At 41.9% G+C, this 19,996-nt stretch overlaps 1 protein-coding gene across 6 annotated transcripts in view; it reads right to left on the reverse strand.

Annotated features, from left to right (window-relative positions):
- Positions 1 to 19,400, reverse strand: part of lztfl1 (leucine zipper transcription factor-like 1) — an 84,519-nt gene extending 65,119 nt beyond the window's left edge. For 3 of the 6 annotated variants that reach the window (XM_078198836.1, XM_078198845.1, XM_078198853.1), the window contains exons 1-5: positions 19,226 to 19,400; positions 11,355 to 11,479; positions 6,131 to 6,325; positions 3,458 to 3,518; positions 1,045 to 1,116 (exon numbers count right to left, since the gene is read on the reverse strand). In XM_078198836.1, coding sequence (XP_078054962.1) covers positions 1,045 to 1,116; positions 3,458 to 3,518; positions 6,131 to 6,325; positions 11,355 to 11,479; positions 19,226 to 19,228 — 456 coding nt within the window. In that variant the 5' untranslated portion in view covers positions 19,229 to 19,400. The remainder of the gene's footprint in view (positions 1 to 1,044; positions 1,117 to 3,457; positions 3,519 to 6,130; positions 6,326 to 11,354; positions 11,480 to 19,225) is intronic. The other 3 variants (XM_078198870.1, XM_078198879.1, XM_078198860.1) reach the window with 1 other exon arrangement.
- Positions 19,401 to 19,996: the final 596 nt, after the last annotated feature.

Below are 19,996 nucleotides of genomic sequence, written 5' to 3' on the forward strand. Positions count from 1 at the left end.
AGCTCTTGCTACTTAAAAAATACTCTGATCCATCTTGGGTCCAAACTGGATGCCGTCACACTTCCCCATATTTAATTCCATTGCCAAAGTTTTGCCCACTTAATCTATCTATTTACCTCTACAACTTTCTATTCCCTTTTGCATTATTTACTATGCCACCGAACAGTCAGAAACTCTATTATCTTCATCCAAGTCATCGAGAAATATTGTAAATACAGAGCAGACAGGGAGAAACTGTTCCTCAGGATCAAGAATGACAAGGCACAGATTTAAGGTGATTTGCAAAAAGGGCAAATGTGGTGTAATTTTTTTTCACACAAATGGTTTGGATCTGGAAGGAACCCGGAAGTCGGGTGGAGGCAGGTTCAATCAAGGCATTCAAGAGGGCATTAGGTGATTACTTGAATAGAAATACTATGCAGGGGTGTGGGGAAAAGCCAGGGGAAAGGCATCAAGCCATGATGCTCGTTTGGAGAGCAGGTGTAGTCACAATGGGCCAAATGGCCTCATTCTGCACCGTAACAAATCTGTGATTCTGTGATAGTGAACATCTGAGGGCCCAACACAAATCTCTGGTGGATATCACTAATCACATCCAGCCCATTTGAGTACATATCCAACTTCCCTACTCTCTGTCTCTCACTCCCTACTCTCTGTCTCTCACTCCCTAATCATATCCAATCCTCTAGGTTGCTTCCAACTCCATGCATTCTAGTTTTTATTAATAATCTCTTATGTCGATTCTTGTGAAATGTCTTCTGCAAGTTGACATAAATAACATCTTCAGACAATCACTTATCAAGTTTGTTATCTCCTCAAAAATGTCAAAGCCAAGAAGGTAATTCCTGAAGATAGAATAGCTTGTTCTCGATTCCATTAAATTCTTGGGGATTTTCACAGTAACTTCATTGCAGTGTTAATGTAATCTTACTTGTGACACTAACAAATAAGTAAGTAAAAGTCAATTAAGCTGAGCACAAAACAGTCACACAAACAACCTTAGCCACATTTATATAACCACATACTTTTTCAGACAAGTCTTACCTTACTCAAGAGTTCAGACACTCCTCCTTCATTTAACGGAGCAAGTTTGTGTTTAATGATTTCTGAGTTTGCCTGCAGTAAAGGTCAGGGAACAGAAGTTAATACTTTGGATCATCATGCCAGAAAAAGCGAACAGCTTTAATCATGCTGGTTTACTGCTAGTCTACATTTGACAATTTCTATAGTATACAAGAGGGTATGAAGGTAAATTTACAAACATCTTGATTTCAAAAAAAAATCAAGGGATGCTTTTGAAAGATTAGAGTGAGTGAGAATCCATTAAGAACAAGAGGCAATAAAATGGCTTTCTTAGAGAGACAATAGTAATAACAAGAATTTGGAGAGGGAGGGGAAATGGTTTAAACCAATGGGCAACAGTAGTTAAGCGTATATAAACAATCATAGTAATTAATCTAAGGGATAAAACTAAAATTAATGAATAGCTAATGCCAACATTAAAAGGATCTGCATTGCATTAAACACGCAGTCCCAGACATTCTCTCTTCCACCTTTTTCTGTCAGGAAAAAGATACAAAAGTCTGAGGTCATATACCAACCAACTCAAGAACAGCTTCTTCCCTGCTGCCATCAGGGTTCTGAATGGAACTACCTCATATTAAGTTGATCTTTCTCTACACCCTAGCTATGACTGTAACATTACATTCTGCACTCTCTCCTTTCCTTCTCAATGTACAGTATGCTTTGTCTGTATAGCGCGCAAGAAACAATACTTTTCACTGTATACTAATACATGTGACAATAATAAATCAAATAAAAATATGATATTCATAAAGAATAAATAGGAGTCATATGTCCTGATGATGCTTCTCTCACAGTGTTTGCTGATTCCATTCATATGATTAATCACCCCTATCAGTTCTGAAAAGCATCTCAACCCGTAACATCAACTATTTGCTCTCTCCACAGAAGCTGAATTATCTGCTGTGCATTTCCATTTAAGTGTTTTGCTGCTTAATTAAATGAAAAATACCAGCCGTGTTCACCTTCCAGAAAACTGTATTCCATGAAACATTAGTAAGTGCAGTTAAATAAAAGAGAAATGTTAATGAGTTTATCATCTGCATGACAAGAGTTGAATGCAATGAAGTTGCTGTCACTGCGAAAATGTCCCAAAAGCAGAAGTTTGTTCATGGCGTGCTACTTCCATGATATGATTGAAGAATGTCATGCGGGCCATGCAGATGGTTCAAAGTGCTGCCTGCTCCTGGGAAAACGGAGACAAAGCCTCTAAAGGCATTACATGGATAGATTGCACCACCACCCGCACCCCCCTCACCCCGACCCCCCATAATCTACTGCTCATTCATGCAAATGTTGAAATTATGCTACAAAAGAGTTCTCATGCATTTTTATTATTCTTAGAGTTGTCCCCTGGGGTTTTCAGAGTTGGGTTTAATTAGGTTGATTGACATGTGCTTGTCATGTGTGCGGGTGGAGCTAGGCTTACAGAGGAATAAAAGCAGGTAGTTGCTGTTTGAATTTGAATGGAGCAGCAGCGCTTCTCTCTCTGGAAATTGAAGTTTGTGACCTGCTAGAAAAGAGGTATCTCTCTCCAGAGATCTGCAAAAGGCAAGAGGTGTTTTCTCCCTCTCTCTCACTGAGGTTCTGCTGTGTGAAGACCGATTTTCCTCTGGAGGCTGCTGTCTGAGAGTCAGAAGAAGGGTGTCTCTCTGTCCATCCAGAGGAATTAAAACACTGCAGGACTGGGAATTCACGTAAACCTGTGTGTCTTGCTAACTGATTCTAAAAAGGAATTTATGTCTATGGTGATATTGCTTAAATTGAAATTAATAGAAATAGCTAGCAGTTAAGAATTAAACCATGTCATGTTTAAGTATTTTAATTGTTAAAAATTATGCTGTGTTTTTGTTATATTTTAACTGTGTTGTTAAATAAAGTTTGTTTTAATAAAAGCTTCCAAATGGGTCAATAGACTCACACTTGCAGCAGAACACCTTATGCTCACATGAATGCCAAAATCAAAAATAGTTGGGGTATAGGTTAACTTCATAATATACCTTCGAGTTTCTCATCTGGTCATACTGATATTGGATTTATCAATTCAGACCACTGTTCTGTGTTGTCATCTTTTCACACATCCTCTATTCTTTGTTCTTCAGGAAATGCAATACTTTATTCCAAACTGCCCAGTGTAATTCTGACCCTTCCTCATTTGTAGATCCATTACATCAAGCAGTAATTTATTATTGATATGAGCAAGAATGCTGGCTTTGGGAAACAAGCTATCTGCCTTTACTAACTGAAATTAAACAGCTCACAGAAATATTGCGCTAAACCTGGCACTATACTCTGCTTGGGGAATAATAGCCTAATTTTGACACACAAAACAAAAAGATGAAACTTCAATTTACCAAATTTAAATTAAACTCACTTTCTTTCCTGAAGAAGTAAATTCCGTCTTTTCAAATTCTGCCACTTGCTCCAAGAGTTCTCTGAAGTGAAATGAAAGGAAAAACACCAATTAACAATCACAACTGGTAGTTTTCAAATGGGGTAGCTGTACTAGACACACGCGCACACAGGACCAGTTAATACTATTCCTTATAAATTAGTACTTGCACGTCTCTCATGACATTGCTTTCTGAAGTTAGAGGAGGAATGTTTTTAATCGATTACCTTTGCGCAGACCCCAACTCACAAGCAACTCAGCAGTTGCTGAGGAATGTATACAAATACACTCCAACTGCAAACTGATAGCAGTATTGTTCACAGTTGGTTGGAAGTTACACCCTTGTGATTGGGGTTTTGATATGTCGATGCCTGTCAGCACTCTGGAAACCAAATGTTCCTCAGAAAATGGTTAGACACAGTGGCGCATTGGTTAGCACTGCTGCCTCACAGTGCCAGGGACCCGGGTTCAATTCCCGACTTGGGTCACTGTCTGTGTGGAGTTTGCACATTCTCCCCATGTCTGCGTGGATTTCCTCCGGGTGCTCCGATTTTCTCCCATAGTTTGAAAGACGTGCTGATTAGGTGCATTGACCCGAACAGGCGCCGGAGCGTGGTGACTAGGGGAATTTCACAGTAACTTCATTGCAATGTTAATGCAAGCCTTACTTGTGACTAATAAATAAACTTTAACTTTTCAAAGATTTTCCCACCACCTCTTCCCACTTTCCCAAATATTGGCCAGTCTTCCAGAATATTCTCCTCTGAACATCATAAAGATTTACAAGCATTACGCAGTTTGGAATTGTTGTTTCATTTCCTGCACCTAGTGGTGCACAAGGCAGACTTTGGTCTGTTTGTAAAGCAATTTTTTTCTGGAACAGGTCGCTAGCCTGTTGCCAGAGGCTTATTGCTCGACGGGGCACTACTCTGCATCAGGCATGGCTGACCAGGGGTCTCTCCCGCTCATACCGCCTGCCATTGGTGCGTACGAAGGATAATGCAGGTTGACATTCGGCCTGTTTGGCTGTGCTTTAAAGATAACTTCCTTGGCCATCAAATCCTGGGGTGGGACTCAAACCCAGAGCTTCTGGCTCAGAGGCAGGGATGCTACCCACTGCGCCACAATACCCCCTGATATAAACGTGTGTGTGTGTATGTGTGTGTCTGTCATTAATGATTTTGGGACCTCAGCTTCAACCAAAAGCTTGAGCTTGAATTTGATGCTTTCCCCCAGAGTCATATTCTGTCAGCTGAAGGAGATATTATTAACTAGCCATATGCAATAAGAATCATTTCAGGGTGCATTACCAGGATTCTCAGTGCAACAGGAACAGTGTGGGGTACAGTGTGGTGTACAGTGATTTAAAAGGGTTTCTGAATTTGTTTGATAGCAAGCTACAGAATTAATTTTACATGCACCAACTACATCATGTTTAGCTCAGGTAGGGAATATATTAGAGGACAAATTATTTGAAATCAAACTGGGGAGTGAACATTTTAGGTAATTTCAGTCATCAATGTTGAACTAACAGAAACAAAGCCCTAGTCAGAGATAGCCAGGTACATTAAGACACAGTTATCAACTTATTGCAAGGCAGAACCTGAACCAATCTAATCACTTTACTCAAAACCTTTTTGGGGTGACAATCAAACAGAAATACAACTAAGCAAAATCTACCAATACAAAGAAAAAACAAACTCATTCAAAATGCTTCTTTCAGTCGTCTTCTCCAACCATTTATTCAATTAGATGGGGTTAAAAATTGAGAATTTATAAAGTAGCAAACTTGTAACAAATGTTTTTTCCAGGATTATTTTTAAATGTACAAAACTGCCTAATTCCCATGAGAAATTGACCTATTAATATTTGCCTCGTGAAGCCTAACTTTATTAGATAGCTGGAGTTGACATTATCTCCCACCCGAATTACCACATACTGCAGCCTTCCGGTTCCTCACCAATACTGTTTTGCTCCAGTCCATCCCCGCATGCTCCCTGCGTCCTGCCAGCTTCTAGGATGTAGGTATCGAAGCAAAGCATGGATTAAACTGCTCTGCTACAGGGGCGGCACAGTGGTTAGCATAGCTGCCTCACAGCGCCAGGTTCGATTCCTGGACTGGGTCACTGTCTGTGTGGAGTTTGCACGTTTTCCCCCAAGTTTGCATGGGTTTCCTCCGGAGTTTCCTCCCACAGTCCAAAGATGTGCAGGTTCGGTTGATTGGCCATGCTAAAATTGACCCTAGTTTTGGGGGGATTAGCAGGGTAAATATGTGGGGTTATGGGGATGGGTGGGATTGTTGTCGGTGCAGGCTCGATGGGCCGAATGGCCTCCTTCTGTACTGCAGGGATTCTATGATTCTACAGTATTATCACCATGTTAATTTACAATTAACCCCTAAAGTTTTTATAGAATCCTTTTCTATTTCACTGTGGACATTTGTCATTTACCTGCTTAGCTGGCATTACATCTCTCATCCCTCTCTATTTCCATTTACTTATTACAGTATTTTTCTCCATTCTATTTTGTACCAGTGGCTTTAGTTCGTCACACACATTTTTTGAGCCCATCCAATTGTTCATGCATGAATCTGAATGACTTTTTTCACACCTATATTAATAAACTTGAACTTTTTTAAAAATGTAAATGATTCACCTGTTTTCCAGATCAGATATGTCTGTTTGTAACTTCAGGTACCATTTCTCAGCCTGACAGAACAGTTGACGCAGAAGCAGCACGTTAGTGTAAGCTGTGTTGATGAGCTCAGATTCTACCTCACTGTGGACCACAACCTTCAGCCCATCTAGCATCTCTGTCACTTCATCCACAGTGAAAGTGTCCTCAGTCAGTCTGATAGTTACAAGAAATTAAGACGATTAGAACAGAGTATTTCCGATTCATTAAACCTACCCTTCACTGTATTTTCCTTCTACAATAAAATTAATTTAATTTCATGCAACGTTTTAGCCCCCCTTCATAACAATGGTCATTATCCAGTTACAATGATAGGGAAAATAGGATGCTGACAGACTATTTTTAACACCTATTTTGAGACAGCTGCTGGAATATGTGCAGAGGCAGATTTAACTTGGTATTTCTGTGCAATAAGACTGAACTCTGGAACTTGCCAGAAAGGAAAATTGTAGTACTCAGGGAAGGTTTTGCATCCTGAAGAAACATTGACACAGGACTTATGCACACCAAAGACTGCTGGTTGAACTTGTTTGCAACAAGTGTACAGTCTGTCATTCCCTTGGCACAAAGCTGTGCTTTATATCAGATAATGATCTTCAATTCACCACCTGGAAACCCAAATTGTACTTCTTAAAAAACAGGGACTAAAGATGATTTGGGCTCACAGCCAAAGATGGCTATCCAACTTATATAATTGTATCCTCCACATTCCTATCCATTGAGATGAAGAGACCATGTCTGCAAAGACCAATGAAGGACAGTGACCACGGGAATATGAGTGAACAACATATCTTATCCTCATTGGCAGGGCATCAAGGCAATCGCCCAAGATAGTCAACTGGTGAAGACAAACCATTAAAACGTATCGCTTGAACAATGGGACCCTTGACATGAACTGATTAAGTTACAAGGGGAAATACACTAGTAATGACCATGTTTGAATCACTGGGTGATGGCCATGTGACAGATCCGCCACCCTCTGCTTAAGCTTCTGCTTTCTCTGCAGTAAGGAAAGTAGCTGAGACATTGATGAGAGAAGACCCAAGTGAGGCCCCTCATTCCTCCCTCACTCTCCAATCTACTTTGCAAGCTTTCGAACCCTGTTTACTGACCGTGACCACCCAGGGACACTCCTGCTGCAGACAGACATCTTAAAGGAAATGAACCCTGCAGTATTGTCTCCAGAAGGACAGCCAATTCAGCCAGCTACATCTTTAAATTGCATCCCTGAGGGAAACAGTAGGCCTATTGAATTCATTCTGAAGCCAGCCAAGTCATCAAACTATGGACAGTAATGCCCCTACTATTTCTCTGGACCCTACTTCAATTAATCTATCTTTCTCCACTCTGTAATGTGGGTGTGTGCAAGTCGGAATGTATTTTATTTTTACTTAGGCTGGGTTAAGTATAATAAAGCTAACCTCTTCTTCAGTTAAACTGAAGAAAATCTGACCGATCGGTCCTTTGATAGTAGCATATAAACAGTTACACACTCACTGAATTGGCAAGTATATCCTTTTCACAAGAGGAGGAGTGGGAAAAGAGGGGAGCCATTCAAACCCTTCTCACCTGATCGTAACACTCTGTAGTTGTAGAGATTCAGTCACAACAGCAAAACGTGAGCCCTCTGGTTTCTGAGTGGCCTCATCAGAAGCAAAATGGACACAGGTGATGTTCTGCATGGTATCAATCAATCACTTGAGAAATGGATTTGTAGGCAGCAGATATGAAATCCTGTCACCAGGAGGTCCAAAGGATCCACAGGTGAAGAATCCAGGGTAGTTGATGACTTTTTTGGTCACTGACTATGTATGCCACCTGGTCCGGTGGGAAAAAGATCTTGGGCCTAGAAGGCTGTGACTTTCAACAAGGACCTGCTGTGAAACACTGAGCCTCCTGAGACACTGCTGCTCAGTAATGTAGAAAAAACTGATCCTCTACCCATGTACATTGTGTTGGGGGTATCACCTCCTTTGAGATGATGTTCTGGGTCCATTCCCTCTGATCTACAGAGCAGCCAATGGCAGCTGTTGCGGTTGTGGCCCCGAGCAGGCCATCTGGATAAGAATGGTTCGATCAAGCAGACGCAGCATGGATTCATGGGGCGGCACGGTAGCACAGTGGTTAGCACTGCTGCTTCACAGCTCCAGGGACCTGGGTTCGATTCCCAGCTTGGGTCACTGTCTGTGTGGAGTTTGCACATTCTCCTCGTGTCTGCGTGGGTTTCCTCCGGATGCTTCCGTTTCCTCCCACAGTCCAAAGATGTGCGGGTTAGGTTGATTGGCCATGCTAAATTGCCCCTTAGTGTCCTGAGATGCGTAGGTTGGAGGGATTAGTGGGTAAATATGTAGGGATATGGGGGTAGGGCCTGGGTGGGATTGTGGTTGGTGCAGACTCGATGGGCTGAATGGCCTCTTTCTGTACTGTAGGGTTTCTTTCTAAAGTCATGTTTGACGAACTTACTGGATTTTTATGAAGATGTGACTAGTGCGGTTGACGGAGGGGAACCGGTAGATGTGGTGTTTTTGGATTTCCAAAAGGCATTCGATAAGGTGCCTCACAAAAGGTTGCTGCAGAAGATTGGGGCACACGGAGTTGGGGGTAGGGTGTTAGCGTGGATTGGGGATTGGCTATCCAACAGGAAGCAGAGAGTTGGAATAAATGGGTGCTTTTCTGGTTGGCAGATGGTGACGAGTGGCGTGCCGCAGGGATCGGTACTGGGGCCTCAACTGTTTACTATTTACATAGATGATCTGGAGGAGGGGACTGAGTGTAGGGTAACAAAGTTTGCTGACGACACGAAGATAAGTGGGAAAGTGAATTGCGTGGAGGAAGCGGAAGGTGGGCAGAGAGATTTGAATAGGATGAGTGAGTGGGCGAGGATCTGGCAGATGGAGTATAACGTTGGCAAATGCGAGGTTATTCACTTTGGAAGAAATAATAGCAAATTGGATTATTATTTAAATGGAAAAAAATTACAACATGCTACTGTGCAAAGGGACCTGGGGGTCCTTGTGCATAAGTCGCAAAAACTCAGTCTGCAAGTACAACAGGTGATCAAGAAGGCAAATGGGATGTTGGTATTTATCGCGAGGGGGATAGAATATAAAAGCAGAGAAGTCTTGCTGCATCTGTACAAGGCATTGGTGAGGCCGCAGCTGGAATACTGTGTGCAATTTTGGTCCCCTTACTTGCGAAAGGATATATTGGCCTTGGAGGGAGTGCAGAGAAGGTTCACCAGGTTGATACCGGAGATGAGGGGTGTAGATTATGAGGAGAGATTGAGCAGATTAGGTTTGTACTCGTTGGAGCTTAGAAGGCTGAGGGGTGATCTTATAGAGGCATATAAGATAATGAAGGGGCTGGATAGGGTAGAAGTGGAGAGATTCTTTCCACTTAGAAAGGAAACCAGAACTAGAGGGCACAGCCTCAAAATAAAGGGGGGTCGGTTAGGTCAGAGTTGAGGAGGAATTTCTTCTCTCAGAGGGTGGTGAATCTCTGGAATTCTCTGCCCACTGAAGTGGTGGAGGCTACCTCGTTGAATATGTTTAAGTCACGGATAGATGGATTTCTGATCGGTAGGGGAATTAAGGGTTATGGGGAGCAGGCGGGTAAGTGGAACTGATTCACTTCAGATCAGCCATGATCTTATTGAATGGCGGGGCAGGCTCGAGGGGCTAGATGGCCTACTCCTGCTCCTATTTCTTATGTTCTTATTGCCAGTGCTGCTGCTCCTGTTCCTCAGTAGAGGTCCAAAGCAGAGCTGTATAAGCCCATGCTGCAGTGAAGGACATGTAGACCAAGGCGAGTGAAATTCAAAGCAGCAGAAATGACTTCCAAAACATTGGAAATCACCTGTAAAGCAGTGAGAGCACACACAAAGTAAGTCCTGTGAGAAAAGGTCTATCACACAGGTAAGGAAGCAACTGTGCTCTTTTAATTCTTTAATGGCTTTCCAGTCTGTCAGTTTTACAGAACCACTAATCCCCTCTGTGTTCTCAGCTCATTGACTTTGGCAAGTTTCACACAGCTCACTGGATGTTAAAGCTGGAATGTTGCACTAAATTGGCAAGTAATTGTATATTAATATATTCAAATAACAGACACATAGGGGTCTCCCACACATCTCCAAACATGCACAAGTTAAAGATGGAAGTGAGCGGGATCAGGCCAAGTTTCTGACATTCCAACTTTTTTTGCGGATTCAACACCTGCACCGTAACCTGCCCACCCATTGTGCGTTAAAATTCTGTCCACAATGTCTGATTGAAACAGATTAAAAGAAGAAAATGCTGGAAAACCTCAGCAAGTCTGACAGCATCTGTGAAGAGAGAATAGAGCTAACATTTTGAGTCTGGACGACTCTTCGTTAGAGCGGTCTTTAGAGTAAAAGAAGTTGTGTATTCAGATAATTCCATCGTCAAGGAAGAGCAATTAAAACCTTTCTCAGGGGCTACACAATAGCAAATGAATCCACATAGACTAGTTAGTAACATAAAAATGCCTACCCTGGGGTACACATTGGGGATTTCAACCAGGAGGCAAAAGAATGGTGAGGAAAATGAAAAACTAGGAGAAGAAACTGTGTTTTTCTAAGATGGATCTTAAAATTTGATTTATTATTGTCACGTATTAATATACAGTGAAAAGTATTGTTTCTTGCACGCAATACAGGGTAAGCATAGAGAAGGAATGGAGAGGGTGCAGAATGTAGTGTTACAGTCATAGCTAGGGTGCAGAAGAGATTGAATTAGAGCTTTGTCAGAGAGTTTGTAAGAGTTAGAGTTTTAAAAGCACAGAATGAGAGTAAAAGATAGAATTACGGGGTATGCTGGGGACAGCTTGCAAGAAGTCGCCACGCTCCGGCGTCATCTTACAGTATTGAGGTACAAGATAAGGGGTTTTACTCTGTCAGGCTTTAACTGATGTGTCAGGAAATTGAAACTGACACCAGGTGCTCATAAATGATAAAACGTATATTTTCCAGATTACCTTTATCTTGATAACCACAAAAGATCAAAACCACGTTTTGGTTATATTTATCAAACTTTTAAAACACCACGTGGTGGTGAATATTTTGCATCTGTAGACCCTGCCAACTGTGAGCCGATTAGCAATTACACATGATGTCAGATCATTAATTCACTAATTTTTCTTACTAGCAGCCAATAGAAGTGATACTCACCTACTGTCCTTCAGATCTTGGAAGCAGGAGTCTACAGTTTTCAGCCTTAGCGCCCTTTTTGAACGAGCGAAACGCATGTAGTTGATTACTGCGTTCTGATGGTGTTCATTTAACCCCAGTTCAGCCTGAGGGAAAAATGCAGTTAATTTACTAAATAACCAGTGCAAATGTTCAACATTCTTTCATTTCTCCGTTCAATGTGAGGACTGTAAACAGAGTTTCAACCCATTAGAACGAAACATCAACCTGACCATCAGTTTGCTCCTCTTTCATGATATTAATGTTCAGTTAAGAATTCCAATGACAGCATATAGAATACTGACCGGGTAATTATCAATTTCAGGAGTGCAAGTGACTGAATTCAATTCCTTCACAACCATGAACTGCAATAATTCTTCCCCCAACTAACTTATCAATGTTCGTTGTTTGAAAATATTTTTTTCTAGGTCTACCTGGATTTCAGCAAGGCCTTTGACAAGGTCCCTCATGGGATGTTAGTTAGGAAGGTTCAGTCGCTGGGTATACATGGGGAGGTAGTAAATTGGATTAGACACTGGCTCAATGGAAGAAGCCAGAGACTGGTTGTGGAGGATTGCTTCTCTGAGTGGAGGCCTGTGACTAGTGGTGTGCTGCAGGGATCGGTGTTGCGTCCATTGTTGTTTGTCATCTATATCAATTATCTGGATGATAATGTGGTAAATTGGATTAACAAATTTGCTGATGATACAAAGATTGGAGATGTAGTAGACAATGCGGAAGGTTTTCAAAGCTTGCAGAGGGATTTGGACCAACTAGAAAAATGGGCTGAAAAATGGCAAATGGAATTTAACATAGACAAGTGTGAGATATTGCACTTTGGAAGGACAAACCAAAGCAGAACATACAGGGTAAATGGTAGGACTCTGAAGAGTGCAGTTGAACAGAGGGATCTGGAACACAGGTACAGAATTCCCTAAAAGTGACGTCACAGGGTGGATAGGGTCATAAAGAGTGCCTTTGGTACATTGGCCTTTATAAATCGGAGTATCGAGTATAAAAGTTGGAGTGTTATGGTAAGGTTATATAAGGCATTGGTGAGGTCAAATTTAGAGTATTGTGTACAGTTTTGGTCACCTAGTAACAGGAAGGATGTAAATAAGGTTGAAAGAGTACAGAGAAGGTTCACAAGGATGTTGCCGGGACTTGAGAAGCTGAGTTACAGAGAGAGATTGAATAGGTTGGGACTTTATTCCCTGGAGCGTAGAAGATTGAGGGGAGATTTGATAGAGGTGTATAAGATTTTGATGGGTATAGATAGAGTGAATGCAAGCAGCCTTTTTCCACTGAGGCTAGGGGAGAAAAAAAACAGAGGGCATGGGTTAAGGGTGAAAGGAGAAAAGTTTAAAGGGAATATTAGGGGGGGCTCCTTCACGCAGAGAGTGGTGGGAGTGTGGAATGAGCTGCCGGATAAAGTGGTAAAAACTTTTAACATTTAAGAAAAACTTGGATGGGTTCATGGATGAGAGGGGTGTGGAGGGATATGGTCCAAGTGCAGGTCAGTGGGACTAGGCAAAAAATGGTTCGGCACAGACAAGAAGGGCCAAAAGGCCTGTTTCTGAGCTGTAATTTTCTATTGTTCTAACAGAAAGGGTAAAAGCTGAATCTGATATTTGTATTCGGTTTACAGGCTTTTCACCTCTTCAACATGCCTCTCTTCAACTCAAGTCTCAAAACTGAGCAAGGGGAGTTCACTGGGATTTCACAAACACCCCCACAGCCCAGGCCAAATATGATATGCAATGCCAAGAGCCATTCTAGTGGCCTCATTGCAACCTAGAGTGAGATTACTCAACCTATTATAGAGCATGGGTCAAAATTGGCTCAGTACTGTACCGTGAGGTGCGGATTATTAAGACACCAGAAGCAAAGTCGTTAACCCAAACATTATTTATCCCATTGGTCACTTAACATAAAATTATTGATCGTAATGGTTGCTGGAAAAATAAACAATGGATTTGATCATTTTTATCTGCATGTGTTAATTTAAATCAATCTCATAACTATGTTTAGAATATTTTAAAATAGGTTTTACTGTTCAGCAATCCCTTGCCATAAACATGTTCATGTTTCAAATTTCCTTTTAGAATTGGAAAATACAATATATTTTTCTTTGTTAAAATTTAGCTGACATTCATTCATTTATCCAGTGTCTCAACTGGCTCAGATGGTTTAGAATCTCATAAACCCCAGCAATAATAGTTGCTGGCAATATGAGTAATGTAATTACCAATTTTTATATCCATAAATAATAGACAAACTCTCCTCTAGATGGTTCACGAAACAATGTACAGGAAAAAGTCAGGATCAACTCTGACAGATCAACAATGGTCACTTTTGCCCAACACCAGCCAGTGTGTTTTATTGCCTCTTCCCATCAAGAATTTTCAGTGCTCTGGCCAATTTTCTGTTAATGTCACACATTAGAATTTTTCTTTAAAAGGCTAAAATGGATAATTTTGCAGAATATTTTTGTGATGAATGTGTGCAAATGATATGTGTGTTGTTTTTATGTTTCAGTGGAGTGTTTGAAAGTTCAGCCTTTTTCTACTGGTAGTCAGTAGATCTATAAGGAATACAGCTCAGATGCTGGGGAAGCAGGGTAATACTCACTTCAACCTTGCAAGTGGTTAAGTAGAGTTAATGGACATTTGTTTACTTAAATTCCCCTGGGATTTCAGATTAGAGTGATTGACATGGTCATGTGATATTGATTTATGTGCAGTCCTGGATCTGCAGAAAAGAGCTGGAGTTAGGCTGTTCTGGTTTAAGTTGGAGAGCTTTGCAGGCTTCTTAAAGCTCTATATCTCTCTGAAAACTCCAAGGCTGTCTGTACTCATTGTAGCAAGTATATTTGTGATTGCTAACTTTATTTAAAGCGGATTTTAAGTCTGTAAGAAGAATATTGCTTATTTGGAACTGAAATAGTGGTAAGTTAGAAATTAGAGTTGTTTCTTTTCATGTCTAAAGACTGTTCAACTGTTAAGAGTTGAGCCCTTTCATGTTGTTAGAGTTATACTTAAATTGTGTTATGAATAAAGCTTGTTTTGATTTTTTAAATCCCTAATTTGTCAGCGGAATTAGGTATCCCTTTCCTCACATGAATGCCAAAATGAAAATATTGTTGGGGTCTAGTCTGGCTTCATAATAGGGTTCTGGTCCAGGAACCTAATACTTTCCAAGTATCCAAATAAACTGCAACTACAGGACTGCCTTCATGGTTTCATCTAATAATTAATTTAAAAATTGATCAAAATACATAGCAATTGAAAAGATACAATGGCGTGCAACCAGATACCTTGCATTAGTCAGTGAAAAGAAAGCAAAGGCAACCTCTTTGTAGGACAGAATTAAACAGAGGGGAATGAATAAAACAGTAAAGGGTAAGAGTGCAGAGACACTAAATGCTGTTACAAAGAGGCAGCTTTTGGGTTTAGGAACTCATTAGCTTTTTTTATAGTTTAGGAAAAAGTTTTTTAAAAAAGAGCTATCGGAAATGCAAAGGTCATCTCAGGCAGGCTGTGAAAAGGCAATAGGAAAAAAAACAAGGCTAGCAAAATAGATAATAGAAGAGAACAGAGTGGAACACTAATGAGAGAAAAAAACAAAGAGTTGAGATTAAGTTTGGAATAACTAAAGGTTCAAATGAGAATGCCACAGCATAACCACGAGGGAAGCCAGATACTGACTCTGAATTTGCTGGAGTGGGACACCAAGAATTTGATTTTTTTTTTCCCCTCATCTTTCAGTTCCAAATAATTTTGTGCAGCAAAGAGTTGGAAGTGCCAGCTGATCGTAGGGAGGTAAATGGGCCACCTGAAACCTTGCTAAACAACATAAACAAAATGTCTAATATCCTAACCAAATGAAATGTAAGAATTGAGAAAGAAACTAAGTGAATAAGGAAATAAGTGAAATACAGTCAAGTTACACACAGAAAACTAAATAAAAAGTCTGGATTGAGAGAAGGGGGGAGAAAAAGGGAGAGAAAGGAAAAGCGTGGGAAAAAAAATTAAATTTTTAAAAACAATTTGCCACTTGCAGGAGTGATACTCCACAATTTCATTCTTTTTATTTGTTCTTGGGATGCAAGCATCATTGGTAATGTCAGCATTTTTTTGCCCATCCCTAACTATCCGTGGTGGTGGTGGTGGTGGTGAGGTAGCTACAACTGAGTGGCTTGCTAGGCCATTTCAAGGGACATTAGTGACCTCTGCATTTATTCCTTTTTTGGACCTCTGAGATTAAGTAGCATTGTAGGAACGTCAAAGGACCATAGAATCCTTACAGGGCAGGGGGAGGCCATTCGGCCCATCAAGTCTGCACCGACTCTCTGAAAGAGCATCTTACCTAGTCCATATCCTGTACTATTTTAGTCCACACTTTTGATTTGTGTTCCAATTACACATTGCCAGATGTAAATATGCAGAAAGGTCCAAGCTCGAGTAAGTGTGTTGCACAGAGACTAACCTTGCAATGACCCTAAACCTCCAGAATCTAAATGCACCATTATTTATTCAAACACTTTCAGTTCACAATCAACGATGATTTTGTTACCCTCATTATTAATTTGTACCTGCACAGTTTTTAAAATGTTTTTTTTATTCTTTCGTGAGATGGCTAGGCCAGCATTTGCTGTACATCCCCAATTGGGCTTGAACTAAGTGGCTTACTAGACTATTTCAGAGGACACTTAAGTATCTATTTGCTGTGTACACAGAGGCCAGATCAGGGAAGAACGGCAGATTTCCTTCCCGAAAGGATATTAGTGAATCAGTTGGGACTTTACATCAATCAATGATAGCTGCATGGTCACCATTACTGAGACTAGCTTCCAATTCCAATAACATGCAATTATCAAAAGGATATGTATAAGAACATAACAGGGAGAAGGCACAGGCCATTCAGTTTCTTGAGCTTCTCCATCATTCAATAAAATCATCACCGTCTTATATGAGGAAGGATATATCGGCATTGGAGGGAGTGCAGAGAAGGTTCACCAGGTTGATACCGGAGATGAGGGGTTTGGATTATGAGGAGAGGCTGAGGAGATTGGGTTTGTACTCGTTGGAGTTTAGAAGGATGAGGGGGGATCTTATGGAGACTTATAAGATAATGCGGGGGCTGGATAGGGTGGAGGCAGAGAGATTCTTTCCACTTAGTAAGGAAGTTAAAACTAGAGGACACAGCCTCAAAATAAAGGGGGGTCGGTTTAAGACAGAGTTGAGAAGGAACTTCTTCTCCCAGAGGGTGGTGAATCTCTGGAATTCTCTGCCCACTGAGGTGGTGGAGGCTACCTCGCTGAATATGTTTAAAGCGCGGATGGATGGATTCCTGATCGGTAAGGGAATTAAGGGTTATGGGGATCAGGCGGGTAAGTGGTACTGATCCACGTCAGATCAGCCATGATCTTATTGAATGGCGGGGCAGGCTCGAGGGGCTAGATGGCCTACTCCTGCTCCTATTTCTTATGTTCTTATGTCTGCATGAACTCCACTTTCCTTTAATTCTCCTAGTACCCAAAATTCCATTAATCTCAGCCTTGAATATATTCAATGATCCCTGATTCACTGCCGTCCTAGGTCACAGAATTCCAAGTATTCACAACCTTGAGAATGAAGAAATTCCTCTCCCATCTCAGTCTAATGGTCACTAATATCTATCACCCCCGCCACTCCCTGTTTCAAACACTGCAAAACATCCTCAGCTCTTTTTGAGATTGAACTTTCAACCTCTGCTACATCATTATTTTCACCAAGTCCATACACTCCAATTCAAAGCAAAAATACATACAGAGCCTGCTTCCCCGAAACTTGCTGAACTCTGTTCTCTCAGATTCAATCCCAACATCATCAGATCTGCTGACAAGGGTGCTGCTGTCTGGTGAACCAGCCTTGACTTTGCAACGGCCAAATGCCAACTCGGATACCTTCTCCTGCTTTCTGCTGTACATGATCCCACCATCGAACATCAAGATGTTGTCTCCAGGTCTGTCACTGACCTCACCTCCTCTGGAGATCTTCCTTCCCCAGCCTCTGACTTATTAGTCCCCCAATTCCGGGCCACACTTGCCTGTCAGTTCAATTTTCCACTTTCCTCTCATGCTCACCTACATTGTTCAAATGGGGCTCAACACCTCATCCTTTGAGTAGGCGCATTAGCCTTCCATACTCAATACTGAATTTAACAGTTTCAGATTGCAACCTCTGCTCTTTGTCTCCAACATCTTGTAGGTTTTGTTTTTCTTGTTTTTGGAAGACAGTTGGTCACCATGCTGCCCATCACACCTCAAGACACACATTTTGTTTCTTTACTCGTTCGACAATCATTCCCTTTGAGCTTGCACCACCAACTCCTTTGTAACTGAATCACTCCTGAATTCCACTCTACTACAGACCTTTCCTTTTGCTTCCTGCCTCTCCTAACTTCCACTTCCTTAAAACATTTCTACCCTTTCCCCATTCCGATTAAGTCATCGACTTGAAACGTTAACTCTGCTTCTCTCTCTACAGATGCTGTCTGACCTACTGAGTATGTCCAACCTAGTTGGTAGCACTCACACCTCATTGACAAGGTTCCAGATTCAAGTCCCACTCCAGGGCTTGAGCACAAAAATCAAGGCTGACACTCCAGCGCAATATTGAGGGGATGCTACATTGTCAAAGGTGTCATTTTGCAAAGGAGAAGCTAAATAGAAGTCCTATCCTTCTGTTTGGATGGAACAAAAGATTTCATGACACTATTTTGGAGAAGAACAGAGGTGTTCTCCCTGGTGTCGTGGTCAATACTTATCGCTCACTCAACATCACAAAAAAACAGACTATGCGGCTATCACCACATTGCTGGTTACGGGAGCTTGCTATGTGCAATTTGGCTGCCAATCGGTCCCCCACCACACCAGTGACCACACTTCAAAAATTAATCATTGGGTGCAAAGTGCTTTGGTGCGTGCAGTGATCATGAAAAGCGCTACATGTTAGTCTTACTTTCCACCCTATTTTGTTCTTTCTCTGCAACCTTTCACTTGCTTAAAAATCTTAACTTTTCTGAGTTCTGATGAAAGGTCGTGAGGCTGAAAAGTTTCCCCAGTCTCCCAGATTTTGCCAGAGTATTTCCAGCACTTTCTCAATATATCAGATTTCTGCAGTATTTTGCTTACATACAAAATGCATATTTTTGTCATACATTAAACATAAAATATAAACACATATAATATTTAAATACATGTACATTTGTGTGTGTGTGTGTACACACATTTGTGTGTATGTGTACACATTTGTATGGGGGTGACACAGCAGTTAGTACTGCTGCCTCACAGCGCCAGGGCTGGGTCACTGCCTGTGTGGAGTTTGCACATTCTCCCCATGTCTGCATGGGTTTCCTCCAGGTGCTCCGGTTTCCTCCCAGTCGGAAAGACGTGCATTGACCCGAACAGACGCCAGCGTGTGGCGACGAGGGGAATTTCACAATAACTTCACTGCAGTGTTGTTAAGGTACGCTGACTTGTGACACTAATAAATAAACTTAAACTTCAACATTTGTATGTGTGTATATACATTTGTGTGTGCATCTATACATATGTGTGCATCTGTACATATGTGTGCATCTACACATATCAATGCATACAAATGTAAACAATGCTGGTAGATTGCATTGTTAAGAGTTGCTGCCGCCAACACCCACTCCCCTCATTGCAAACCCTCACTGGGGGCCTCATGCAGCTGATTACAGCCAGGGTCAGTCAGTCAGGCAGGCGCTCACTAGGACGCTGCGGCCTAGGCCATTGCCATGGCAGCAACGCGGCCTCGGGCTGTAGTACATTGCAACACACTCACCATGCCGGACAACTGGATAAGGTCGCCCCCACCCCGCCCGCAGTCTCCCTCACCCCGCCCGCAGTCTCCCTCTCGGTGCCGCTCCTCCCGCCGCCGCTGCTGCCGCCTCTCACCCTCCCGGGGAGGCCCGGCCGCCAGACCCACTCATCACCATGGAAACGCCGCTCGTCAGCCAGCCGCGCGCACGTGACCCCAGCCCAGGACCCCGGTTGCCAACCCTCCCGGACGGGCCTGGAGTCTCCATGAACTGAGATTCAATTTTCAAGAACACGTCAAGATTGCTGTGTGGAGAAAAAAATCATCGGGGGACTCATTAAAAAAGATTATTTTGCTTTGAACATTTCCCTCTACAAGATATAAAGGGACTAAGGGGTATGGCGAGGAAGCAGGGAGTGGGATACTGAAAATACATGATTAGCCATGGTCATATTGAATGGTGGTGCAGGCTCGAAGGGCCGAATAGCCTACTCCTGCTCCTATTCTCCAAAAAAATATTAAAAGTGGGTGGGAGTATTGGGGGGGAGCCTGTTTGACTGACATCCAATTGGTCAACCACTCTTTTGCTTCCCAATTATTATTATTATTATTATAATTAATAACAGTAGTGGACTCGTCAACATTAAGGGCATTTAAAGGGTCATTGGATAAACATATGGATGATATTGGAATAGCGTAGCTTAGATGGGCTTTAGATTCGTTTCACAGGTCGGCACAACATCGAGGGCCGAAGGGCCTGTACTGCGCTGTTATGTTCTATGTTCTATAGGTGGG

This window comes from Mustelus asterias, chromosome 2, assembly GCF_964213995.1.
Source record: "Mustelus asterias chromosome 2, sMusAst1.hap1.1, whole genome shotgun sequence".
Lineage (NCBI taxonomy): Eukaryota > Metazoa > Chordata > Chondrichthyes > Carcharhiniformes > Triakidae > Mustelus > Mustelus asterias.